Here is a 12,666-nt window from a genome sequence, read left to right as displayed (position 1 = left end):
CCTGGGTTTCATCAAGCGGGTAGGAGCAAGTACAACTGAGAGAGTGAGGGTGAAGCCACACAGCTTGCCCAGAGATAGCCAGCTGGGAGGAGCGTAGGCTAGGTGGGGATGTGGGGCCAGAGTTAGGGTGCTTGAGGCAGTGGGCCGAAAGAAGGGGAGGCAGTAAGAAGAGAGTGGGTTCTTATGCCAGGGTTCCTCGGGAGTGGTAGCTCTCTGACAGTGACCAACTGTTGTCATGAGGAATACTAGGCCCCCACAGCACAGAAAGTTAGAGCTAAAGCTATCAATGAATGAGGAAGACGTGCTGAAGGCAGCAAGGAGGGCTGGTGGGTGACGGCTTGCACAAGATTCATGGAGGGCAGTTGTTAATGGGAAGGAAAGGAGGGACTGGGCCTCCTGGGGTGCAGATGTGGGAGATGACAGCCGGCACGTGCAGGAGCAGGCCGGTGGAGAGCAGGTCCAGCAGCTGGGGGCATGTCTCATCCTCCAGGAGTTCTGTGGTGGCCCAGGCTACTGTGTGATCAGCAAGACACTCACCTCCTTGGAAAGCAAAATACCCCTGCCACCCAGGAACTTCAAACCAGCCCTGGGGAATCTTCCTGTTTGAGAAGGTCTCAGCAGGGCTCACCAGTTGTCCTTAGGTAGAAGACAGGCTGTTACAAGGAGGGAATGTTCAAGGCCACCAAGCTGCTGTACACTGGTGTTCTAACTGCCCGCCTGGCTTCCCCCTGGTCCACCTCAGGGAGCATCAGGCAGCCGTGGATGGCAGCCACAAGGCCAACTACACGCGTGCATGAAAAGAGGTAAGTGTGGGAAGTCTCCAGGAGAGTGCACCTACCACACCTCCCCTCCTTGTCCTCCCTCCTGTGCCCCGCACCCTTGTGCCACATGGAAGAGTCTGGATGCCTGCCTTGCCCCAACAGGATTGCAAGTCCTCCGGGTTGGCATGGAGACCTTTGTCAGCTGGCATTTGTGGTTGTAGCAAAGGTCCCAAGGAACCCCATGCGGGACCAATCAGCCCCCAGAAGCTATCTTAATAGCATGGAATTATCAGTATTATAAGGTAGTATCATAACTTAAAATATTTTTTAAAATCATGTCACCTTATGAGCATAATTAGTGCCAAGTGACATTATTGGCTTTTTGTGGTAAGTTGGTAGGGCAAGTTGTCTTGAAGCGGCTCTCTGAAAATGTCAGAATCATCTGTGAGTGGGAAAAAGTTTGCACAGAGAGATGTAAAGGGTTTAGCTTCAATGAATCTCCAAAGCATTGTTTAATAAAAGATTAAAATCAAACCATTATCAGGATTTTGGTTGAATAGTATATACATTGCAGTTCTACCCTGCTGTTCAAAATTAACAGGCACCCCTGGCCAGTGTGGCTCAGTTGGTTGGAACATTGTCATGTAAACCAAAGGGTAGTGGGTTCTATTCTCAGTTGCGGCACATACCTAGGTTGCGGGTTCTGTCCCTGGTCAGGGCACACATGACAATCAACCAATTGATGTTTCTCTCTCACATCAATGTTTATCTCCCTCTCGCTCCCTGTCTCCCTTCCCCTTTCTCTACGATCAATGGGCATGTCCTGGTGAGGATTAAAAAAAAAAAAGTGGGACAATTGCTTTGTAAGAGTAGAAGGATTGAGGGCATGTTTATTTTTTAAAAAATGAATGCCCTGACCAGTGTGGTGTCTTCCTGCAAAGCAAAAGATGGACAGTTTGATTCCTGGTCAGGGCACTTGCCTGGGTTGCAGGTTCGGTCCCCAGTCGGGGCGTGTACAACAGGCAACCAGTTGATGTTTCTCTTACTCCCTCTCTTCCCCTCTCTCTAAAAACAAAAAAGAAATCTTTCTTTAAAGAGTGAATGGGCAAAGTTACAGGAGGGAATGTTTCCAGTATTCTGTGAGAAGTATTTTAAGAAGAATGTCCCCTGTAGCTCCACTATACATGTGAATGAAAGAGAGCAGGTGGGCACCAGTGTACGTCACGTGGGATCCAGTGGGCAGAGGTCTTGTCTTGCAGTAACAACATCTTTTCTCTGGGTTGTGTGATGATTTCTGTTCATCAGTATTTCCTGCCTTACCTACCATGAATGTATGTCATGTGTGTGTGTGTGTGCATATGTACATATGATGTGTACATATGTATGATGAAAATACATGATGTATATAGAAGACAGAGAGGTAGGGAAACTTCGAGAAAAGCCAGCTCTGCTTGAGGAGGAGGGTGTCTTCCTGGTCAGCCCTCAAAAGAAGTGCAGCCCAAGGGTCCCCTCCTGTGCCCTTTCGAACAGAAGCATCTTTCCACATACGGCGTTTCTTCACTTCTTACGATTTGTTATTAAGTGTGCATTCTGTACAGCGCCTAAAACAAAAGCACGGTTTCAAAAGCGGTTACGGAAGCAGGCTCCTCCTGTATGAACAGCACCCAGATGAATGCGCCCTGATGGCGGTTATTCCTGAGCTTCGTTAAATCCTTTTCAAACCCCCAAGCTGAAATTCCAGCATCGCTTCCATGTCACTGAAACAGACCTCCACATCTCAGGCCTCAGAAGTAATGCAGGGGCCCTCTTTCCCCCATGGTGTCAAACACCCCCGTGGCCTGCAGATTAGAAACATCACCATTTTTTACCCCGATCTCATGCAACGCATCCTATAGTTACTCCTTGTTCAGAATCCAACTTAAAACATCTCGTTTGTTGATTTTTCTGCATTTGCAGTTGCATCCCTGGAAGCAGCTGTTGGGTGCCGTGCTCGGTCTTGGGGTGCTCACGCTATCTGGCCGTCCCTCCCCTGGGTGTGCTTCGCTGATGTGGATGGGCAGGAGTCTGCCTGGCACAACTGTGTCATTCACGCCAGTGATCTGGAGGAGCTGGTGCGCTTTTGCCAGGTAACTAACTAGGCGCTGGCCAGAGATGACCTCTGCTGGCAGTGGAGATGATGAGTGACACCTAAACGCTGCACATAAGGGGCAGTCCTTCCCTGGTATGTGTCACATGTGTGCTAAGCGTAGGTGAAGCCTTGTCCCTGTGGGAAATCCCTTCACGTGCTGGACACCTTCTATGAATTAACTCAGATTGCTGTGGTAGAAATCCGGATTTTATTGCTGGCTGATATTCGTATTTTTAATAGTACTCTCCCTCTTTCAGAAAGTTACTTTCAGAAGCCCATTCAGTGGTTTGCATGTGGAGACAACCCTTGGGTAACTTGCCGAAAACTTTGGGCCAATCGTATGGCAGAGCCACAGCCCGTACCCCAGGTCCCCCGAGTGTGTACCCACAGAGGGTATGATTATTGAGTGCTGGAGAGACAGGCATATGCAGGAGTCCAGGAGAGGGAACCTCAGGAGAACTGTGGAAGCATGGGGGCTCTCCACGTTGCTGTTGTAGTTACACTTGCTGTGGTGTGGTTGACAGACCAAGTATTCAAGGGGGAAGGAGGCGGGGGGGCGGGGCAAGAAGCCATCATGAGGGACTCAGGCTGTACTCGTGGTAGGGTGCAGGACCTGAAGGGTGGGGAGCCCTTTCCGGCTTCTGTACCTAGAACTGACTCTTCACGTTTGGGCAGGTGAAAGCCGAAAGAGCTTCTGGGGTGGTGGTAATGCAGGGGTGAGAAGTCATCGGGTGATCAGGTTTGGGGGGCTTTTTTCAATGTGCTAGCAGAATGGGTGTGGGGTAAAAGAGAAAGGCCAAAGACAACTCCATTTGTTTTTAGCTTGAACTGGAAATAGTTACCATCAGAGGGCACGGTGAAGACTGAAGGTGGGAACCGTGTGGAGGAAAGGACAGGAATCCAGGTTCAAACATACTCCGACTGAGTTGCCAGTTTGATGATTGTGTAGAACTGGCAGGTAGGCAGTGGGAAGAGGGGTCTGGTACTCACCGAAGACACCCAGCTGGAGAAATAAAATGGGCGCGTTGGCATATAGAAGGCACACGAAGACTGACTGCCGCCACCAGGGTGAGTGTGGACAAAGACAAGGTCACAGACTGAGCCGGGCCTCCCGCGCGAGTTGGACTAAAGTAGGAAGGAACTCCAGAGACATGGGGTCTGGGCAGCCAGGTGAACAGATGCACTCAGGAGGGGGAGTGGTCATTGGGTGGGTCCTGCTGCCCACAAGGTGGCAGGAGGAGAGCTGAGGGGAGGGGACACTGGTGACTGTGAGTCCTGGGGCAAGACAGCCTGTCTGGGTGGGCTCTCAAGAATAGGGAACAGGAACGGCTCTTAGGAGTTTTTGCTGCAAAAAGGTGTAGAAAAATGGGACATGGGGTCGAGAAATGGCATTTTGGGAAGGGAGAAGTAGCAGGATGTTTGCTGAAGACAGTGTATAGAGAGGGGTGCTGATGCCGAGAGAGAACATGGGGAGTTGCCGGTGCAGTGGCCTTGGTAGGTGGGAGGCAGCGGGACCTAGAGCTCCAGGCTCGGTGGGTTCTAGCACAAACAGCATGGGTATAGGCGCTGGAAGGTGAGTAAATGCAGCATTTTCTTCTAATGGCTTCCGTTTTCTCAGTGACACAGAAGCAAGGTTATCTATCCACAGAGAGTTAGGACAGGAATGAGGAGGGTATAACATGGTCCTCTGGGGTGGCCCTCGAGGTTTGTGGTCATTAGTGTGAAGGCAGCCAGGCAGACTCAGGGTTCAGGCATGCCAGGCAGGGTGTCACCAGGGTGCATAACCAAGAGGGAGCTGGGGCTGGACACAAGGACCTGCAGTCATCGCATGCCTTCTGTCCTTGGGAGTGGGTTCTCCTGCAGGGAGGCTGTGTCCCGGTGTGTTTGCCCTGATCCCGAGTGTGGCTTTTGGTCTGTCAGGATTGGGGCAACTTCAGGGAGCTGATGTCCCTGGTGGAGGCAGCCCTGGGCCTGGAGCAGGCCCACATGGGCATGTTCACAGAGCTGGCCATTCTCTACTGCAGGGCAAAGCCACAGAAGATGCTGAAGCACCTGGAGTTCTTCTGGTCCCGTGTCAACCTCCCAAAGGTAATTCAGCCCTCCTCTAGGTTCTGGCTGCCACATGCACGCGTGGCACCAGCCTGACCCTCGGTTATATTGTCCTACCAGGTGCTGAGAGCCACAGGGCAAGCCCATCTCTGGGCGGAGCTGGTGTTCCTCTGTGACAGGTACGAGGAGTATGACAATGCATCCTCACCATGATCAGTCACCCCAGATGCCTGGAGAGATGGGCAGTTCAAGGACACCATTGCCAAGGTAAGAAGGCACCTGAGTGCAGCCTCCTGCCTGCTTCTGCCAGGCCTGTCCCAGGGGCAGGTGGAAGGAGCACCAGTGTGCCACCCCAGGGCATGTCTGCACCGCTGCACCGGGGGGTTCATTCTGTCTGCACAAAGGGAGGTGACGCTTAGGAAAGGTGGTGACTGGCCCGAGGCCGCATGCGTAGGCTAAGGGCAGGGTGGGTCCACGTGCCGCTGTGGCCCTGCCTGCCTCTCCTGCCCCTCCTGCCACTCTAGCCTCCCAGGACCATGCTCTCCTCACCGCACTCCCATGCTGGGCCCTTTGCAGCTGGACCTTGCCGTTTGCTCTCCTTCAACCCCATCAGCTCAGGACTCCCAGACCCTGTCTACCACCATTTCCTGTTGTATTTTTTAATATTTTTCACCACCCAGGATTTTTTTCCTTCATGTGTCTCCCCCAACACTGCCAGCCCCAGAGGAATTCAAGCATCTGACAGAGGGGCAGTGAACATCTGCAGGGGGAGACATGAACCCAGGTCTGCCCCCGGGTGCCCGCCTTCCCAGGAGCTGCCACCCCCTGTAGTCTAGATGGGCTAAACCAGAAGCCCAGGCTGTTCCACCAGCCACCAAAAACTGGTGGGAGGCGTCGTATCTGGGCGTGAGCATCGCACAGGCCTCTGCTGTTTTGCGTTTCTGGTTTCCAGACTGCTGCTCTGTGAGCTCCGTGCACACGTTAGCTGGTAAGGGTGTGAGCTCCCTATCTTCAGGCCCTGGACCTTTTGCTCTGAGTGTCCTCGTTTTGTGGTGGCCTTGGGTGAATAATTTGCCCTCAGGTCTCCCATTTGCTGTCTGCCAGGGAAGGGAGCTGACTGCATGTCCGCCCTGCTGCTCCCACGGGGGTGGGGGTGGGCTCCTCTCCTGTCTTCTGGGTCAGGGACTCATGTGCCTTCTATTCCACATATGGCTGCTGAGGGAAGGCCTGGGCGGCAGGTGGCGTGTCCAGCCAGGTCTCAGCATCTGCCCTCACTGGGAGCTGTTAGAAGGAACACTTGGCCCCGAGGTCCCGCACATGCACAGTAATCAGCACGGTGGTGTGAGGAGTCTGGTGTCTTGCCAGTTGCTGGTGGAAAGGCAGGCAGATCACACATTCTTGTGCCCTGGCACACACTGGAAAACTCATACCTGACAGTTCTAGGTGGCTTTTTTCACATTTAACTCCAGTACCAGGATGCTTTTTAAAGTTGATGATGTGCCATAGTTGAGGCGGTAGTTCCTGTTGCTTTTTTTTTCTTTTTCTTCTTTTGATTGGAAAGAGAGAAAAACATCAATTTGTTTGTTCCACTTATTTGTGCATTTATTGGTTGCTTCTTGTATGCGCCCTGGCTGGGGGTTGGACCTGCAACCTTGGCGCATCAGGACGATGCTCTAACCAACTGAGCTACCCGGCCAGAGCCAGTGCTTTTTGTTTCGTAGTGCTCTCTGGAGGTTGTGGCTGTCCAGGTAGGTAGCTGATGTGTCCCCAACCCGCGTTCGGTCCACCTTGATGACAGTCAGGATCAGCAGATTCCTGAGGAGAGGTGGTGGTCAGCATGGTGTCTTGGGTCCCATGACATGCCTCACAGATAAGACCAGGGCATGAGAGAGCAGTGATCGCATCACTGATGGCCAGAGCTTCTGCAGCATTTCCCACTAAAATGTCCACGGTCGAAATTGGCGTCTACTGAGTAACCCAGCAGCCCTCTTTGCATGCGTGATTGTAGGGCTGGTCGACTCTAGAGGACCAGCCTATCAGCATGTTATAGGGCCCCCAACCCAGCGGTTCCCTGAAGACTTGTCTGAGTGTCCTGCTCGTTCTCCCTACTCAGGCAGGCCAGTTGCCCCTGGTGAAGCCTTACCTGAGGTCAGTCCAGAGCCACAGAAAGTGTGTGAATGAGGTGTTCAACCACCTGCTGATGGAAGAGGAGGATTATCGGGGGGTGTGGGGAAAGGAGCCCTATCAGAAGGCTGCTGCGGCCTCCTCCCGTGTCTCAGGGTGCCATGATACTGGCCTTGGGTGCTCAGGGACTGGGGAGCCTCTGTCTGTACCAGCCAGTGTGTCCTCAGCAGGCTGCTCTTGCACAGGATGGGTGTGGACACCAAGGGGCCCCTCGGGTAGATGGACAGAGACCTTTCTGGGGCCGTGGTGGCGGCAACCAGTACTGAGTAATACCTGGTGTCTGCTCCACCATGTCCCTCACCTGCAGAAAGCCGGTGACCTCCCGGGGTTTGAGAGCATCTGTCTACGCCTGCAACAACTTTGACAACATCGCCTGGCCCAGCGGCTGGAGAAGCCCCGCTGATCCAGTTCAGGCACACTGCCGCGTATCTGTACAAGGGCGAGAACCAATGGACCAGAGCTCTGCTAAAAAGACCGTTTCTTCAGGGTTGGTCCCAGTACCCTGCTTGCCCACCCCTGTATGCTGCCCGATGCTTGTGTGTAGGGGGTCGGGGGCGCTCACAGCCCTCCACCAGGAAACCCTCGTGGTGGTGACATGAAGTTAAGGAGGTAGCGTTTTTAGAACACAGGGTTTTACTTGATAAACAATTTTAAAAATGTAAAAAAAAAAAAAAAAAAAAAAACACAGGATGAGGGTTGGGAGCAATCCAGAAGATGAATATCTATTGTCAACATATAGCCCTTGAAAGTTATTTGGATTGAAAGATTTGCTCTCAAATGGTTGATTATTTTCCTAGCAGTTGTTTGTGAGTTTTGCTCTCCCTAAACACAGTGTGGTTGCGTTCACTTGGCCCCTACTTTGCTTCCTAGCAAATTTGGGGAATTAATAACCCCTAAGTTAAAATCACATTCACAATAGGTGTTTCCGCTGTTGAGCAGCGGCTTGGTACTGCCCGGGGGTCCAGATCCGGGCCCAGGCATCTGCCGGTCAGGGGGCGCTGCTGGAGAGATCCCTGGCCCGCAAGGCATTGCCACCCCTCTGCCTGGCATCTCCCCCGTGGGCTAAAGTGCACTTGCACAAGAAGGCCTTGTGTAACATGCTGCATGGCTGAGCCGATTTCCAAGGTTCTGGTGTGCCAGGAGCCCCTAAGAGCCGTGAGCTTGACCTGGAGGTGGTACTTCCATAGCTGTCCTCAGCACTCCTGAGTGCCTTCCCAGGACAGACACCTCCTTCTCACAGCACATGGGCTGATGCCAGAGACCCTTAGTGTCAGGGTACCTTGAGCTTCTCACTGAGTTGTCACCTCCAGTTTGGGGCTGTCACGTGACATCTCCTCGTCCTTAGTGACAGTTCTTATGGTCCTTCCTGAGATGCTGACAGGGCCCCTGTAGAGGGAGCTAAGAGGAAATGCTGCAGAAGCTCTGGGACTGCATGTCACAGTGTTTAGGTGCTGGCCCTGGCAGGCGGCACTGGGTCTCTGACACACCAGAGGGAAGCGGCCCTGTCCTGCCAGTGGTACACCAGGGTCTCGAATGCACAGGCTTCTCACAAACTGGGGCAGGAAGTGAGTGACCAAGCAGTGCTGTGAGCACTGCCAGAGGGGCGTCCGTTCTCCCCCAGCCAGCAATGGCACTCAGAGCGGCGTGCACCAGGAGGAGAACCCAGGAAGAAAGTGGTTGGTATCCTTTCCAGTACAGTGGTTCTGAGTCAGGGGTGACTTTGACCCCCAGAGGATACTTAGCTGTCACGCCTGAGGGTGCAATGCTACATCTAGTAGATGGGGGCAAGGGTGCTGGTGCTAACGAGCCCACAATGCTCAGCTCCCTCCCCACACACACACAAGTGCCCTGGCAGGGGTGCCGCCCCGGGTAGCAGCCCTGGGAGAGTGGACGTTACATCAGGTCACCCCAGAGAGGCTGAGTGGTGACTGCTGCTCCTGTAACAGTCGTGGGGCGGCGGGAAGTGTGCTTTCCAGATCGCAGAGCTGCGGGTGAAAGTAGAGCAGGAGGACTGCCTGGAAGTGTACACATTGTACCTGGGGAGCCAGCTGAGCAGAGGGGACAGTAACTAGGACTGCTGAGGAACATTGGGACAGGCAGGGCGTGAGGGAAGGTGTCAGGACACAGGCAGGTGAGGGCTAGGGGACCCACACACAGGTGTGTAGACAGGTGAGAGGTTCATGGGCCCACCTTGCCCACAAGTGAAGAACAGTCGTCTGTAGGGGTGAAGTCATGGGCCAGAACCAGCAGGGCCAGGGGTGGGAGCAGGGCCCTGGCAGGAGCTGGCAGGGATTTGGCAGGAGCTGGAGAGATGCCCTGACTGTGACATGGGTGGTGTGGTAACTAGGAGTGGGGAGGTGTGGGAGAATCTCAGGCTCCACCTTGGTTCCAGGCTGTGGGAGGAGGGCACAGTCTGAGATGTCCCCTGTGGGGCTTATTGCATCTGAGCCTCCAGGAAGCTGCCAGGTTCTGGAAACACCCACTTTTTGGTGTGGTAGTGGAGGCTATGGGAGTTCATGAGACAGCCCACAAGGCCTGAGGAGGAAGAGAAGAGGCTCCTTCCAGGTGCGGGTTGAAACAAGCCAGCTAAGAGGCTCAACTGGACTGGAGGACACTATAGGGAGAGGGACGCGTTGGCGTCTGATGTCTGGGGAGACAGGACCTGAAGGTGTCCTGGAGCTTTCACTTGAGTCTCCATTGACTTTGGTGGTAAAAAAGAGAGAGCCCTGGCCCGGTGCCTTGGTTGGTTGGAGCGGCATCCTGGACACTAAAGGGTTGCAGGTTCAATCCCCAGCTAGGGTGTGCACACGTTTCTCTTTCATATTTCTCTCCCCCTTCTTCTATCTCTAAACACTCAGTAAACATATTCCTCAGGCGAGGATTAAAATCTTATAAAGAGAGAGACCTGGTGCCTTGTAGGAAGTGTGGGGACAAGGCGGGACTTGGCAAACAAAGCAGCAAGCGGGTGGGATTGGATCCTTCCTGGAGGCGGATCAAGGGGCAGGCCACAGGCTAACCTACAGGGCTTTGGGTCTCAGGTCAGCCTCCAGAGGGACCTCAGAGCCTCGTGTTGGCGGTGACCAAGTGAGCTCGAGGAGTTGTAAGGACAGTATCCTGTAGCTGTCCCTGGGTGGCGGTAGTCACAGTGGGCAACCACACTGCATTTCACACCAGCTGTGCTACGTGTGAAATTTCACATCAGCTGAGTGCCAATGGTTGCAGAGGCTGAGGGAGCTAACACACGTTGGCAACCCCAGTTATTCAGTTCTTGCTATTGTAGCTAAAAACAGAGGATGGTTATAGAAATGGCTAATTTACTGATGACTAAGCACGGGGTGGGTATAATGTTTTCGATTGTTTTAGACTAAGAAATTTGCCAAATATGAAAGTAGTGATTAGGGACTTTTTTTTTTTTTAAATCCTCACCCGGCTATCAAACCCACAACCTTTTGGTGTGTGGGACGATGCTCCGACCTACTGAGCCACCTGGCCAGGGCTGATCAGGGAATTTTGAGGGGCTTCCTTGTGTCAGGAAGCAAAGGCAAATCGCCATTTCTTGAGCACTAGAGTGTCCCCTGTAGCTGCTCCATGCTGACTTTGGAAGGACAGTGCTGGCTGTTGGCCCGAGCACAGCGGCTCAGGCTTTCACAGCAGGCCCTGCTGGCACTGTCACCGTCCCCTTCCGTGCCCGTGCACCCCCTCTGTGTGCTGCGGGGCCCTGAGGCTGGGTCTCGCCTCCCAGGGCACCTGCGTTGTGTGTGCCGCCTCCCTTGGGCAGTTAGTTCAGCAGCTCTGCAAGATCAAGCTGCCAAGCCCATGCTTGTTGCCCTCCTCAGCCCTCCTGGAGGTGGTACTTTGTCTACCAGGCGGGAGCTGAGGTACAGGGAACCCTGCACGGATGAGGAGAGGGCCTTCATGGAGCTTGGCACTGTCCCCGTACCCTGCCAGCCCAGGAAGACAAGGTGGCTGAGCTCGGTTGCCTCGGTTGCAGGACGCCATGCAGCACACTCCGGAGTCAAGGGACGCCAGCTGGCAGAGAAGTGGCTGCCGTGGCAAGTGGGAGTGCTTCGCGGCCTCGCTCTTCATCTGCCATGACCTGCTTCCCTTAATGTGATGCCGGAGCTGGCCTGGAGTCCCAGCCTGGTGGACCTGGCCGTGCCCTGCTTCACCCAGGTGATGAGGGAGTACTTTAGCAAAGCGAGTAACCTGCCTTCTGTGGCTCCCTGGCCCCTGGCTGCGACTCAGCCTCTGGTCTACAGAGGCCCTGCAGTGGCCTGTTGGAGGTCAGCCCCGATTTCCTGACCAGCCCAAGCTGAGGTTGGGAGAGAGGCCTCTAGCCTTCATACTTAATGGTTTTCTACCCAAGTTATTATTTCTAGAAAATCACCGTAGCAGGGGGCGGGGGAAGCTGGGCAAAACTGAGAACTTGCCCTCGCAGCAGTTCTCCCTCACGCCGCTGGGGGCATGCAGTGTGCTCGCTCACCCCCTCACCTGCAGAAGGCCCAGGGCTACCTGGTGTGGGCCACGCTCTCTCAGCGCCAGCTATTGGCTATTGGAGGAATGTTTAACAGGAATGTTAACACGTATTTTAGCTTTTAACGCCTTAATGAGGGAGGCAGCCACCCCTTTACAGCCATAGACACTGAAGTTCAGGTCCAAAGCTGACATGTGAAGGGGGGTAGCACTTAGACCCATGTCTCCCTGGCCCAGGGGTCATACTCATGTCTTAGAACATTGCTTCTGCCACTCCAGATGTCACTTCATGTCCCTACTGTCCCACACTGGCTTTCTTTGTAGGTTGATGAGTTGTTTAACAGAGTGGCAGTGTCTGGTTTCAACTCCCTGTGTGTTGAAGCCCTGGGAGTCACTCTCTAGGGCCTAGCTGTAACCACTGTCCAGAGACCCACGTCATCTGGGCCAGTTTGTTTCTATGCCTGCAGAAAAGCAATTGCTCAGCAGTGCCTACTTGCCTATCCAGCCAGATGGGGGCCCCATGATGCCAAGAAGCTACCAGCTGAGGCTTGTTTCAGTGTGCATGGAAGGGAGAGCCTCCCAGGGTTAGTATGGATGTTAGGGAAGAAACAGGAGGGGGTGGGCAGAGTCTGGTGCTACCAGCTTTGGCCTGCAAGAGCTTCCTCTGCCTGCCACATGCAGAGCCTCCAGGGAGCTGCCCAGCCCCTGGCAAGGGCTGTTCCCAGGGCTATCCAAGGTCATTGCCCTTCTGCAGAAGGAGGGACCCATAAAGTGTGCCTTCTTGTTAGAAGGACTCTGGCCCCCGGTCCAGGGTCCCCAGACACCTTCCCTAGTCCTAGAAAGCAGAGCTGCCACACACGCTTCCACCAGCCCCGGATCAGGTTCCTGTCCTGGTGGGGAGAGGAGGTGCTCACGAGGGATTTCTCTGGCAGTGGATGGGGTATGGGCTGGTTCTTGGCTTGAGCTGGGACGCTGCTGGGGGCAAAGGAGCCCAGACAAGAATGCCACAGCCCCTTCCTGACTAGAGACCTGGATCCCAGACCTCTTCACTCCTCTGAGAAGCTCGAGGGC

At 54.1% G+C, this 12,666-nt stretch overlaps 1 protein-coding gene across 1 annotated transcript in view; it reads left to right on the top strand.

Annotated features, from left to right (window-relative positions):
* CLTCL1 (clathrin heavy chain like 1) overlaps positions 1-12,666 on the top strand; it is a 34,020-nt gene that overhangs the window by 18,711 nt on the left and 2,643 nt on the right. Inside the window, exons 2-4 of the mRNA XM_045192719.2 lie at positions 2,718-2,887; positions 4,914-4,977; positions 5,059-5,205. Of these exons, the coding sequence (XP_045048654.2) occupies positions 2,718-2,887; positions 4,914-4,977; positions 5,059-5,151 (327 nt within the window). The 3' untranslated portion in view covers positions 5,152-5,205. The remainder of the gene's footprint in view (positions 1-2,717; positions 2,888-4,913; positions 4,978-5,058; positions 5,206-12,666) is intronic.

This window comes from Desmodus rotundus, chromosome 7 (assembly GCF_022682495.2).
Source record: "Desmodus rotundus isolate HL8 chromosome 7, HLdesRot8A.1, whole genome shotgun sequence".
In the NCBI taxonomy this organism is placed as follows: Eukaryota; Metazoa; Chordata; class Mammalia; order Chiroptera; family Phyllostomidae; genus Desmodus; species Desmodus rotundus.
Note: the sequence above shows the minus strand (reverse complement) of the source record. Positions and strands in the feature narration are given on the sequence as shown.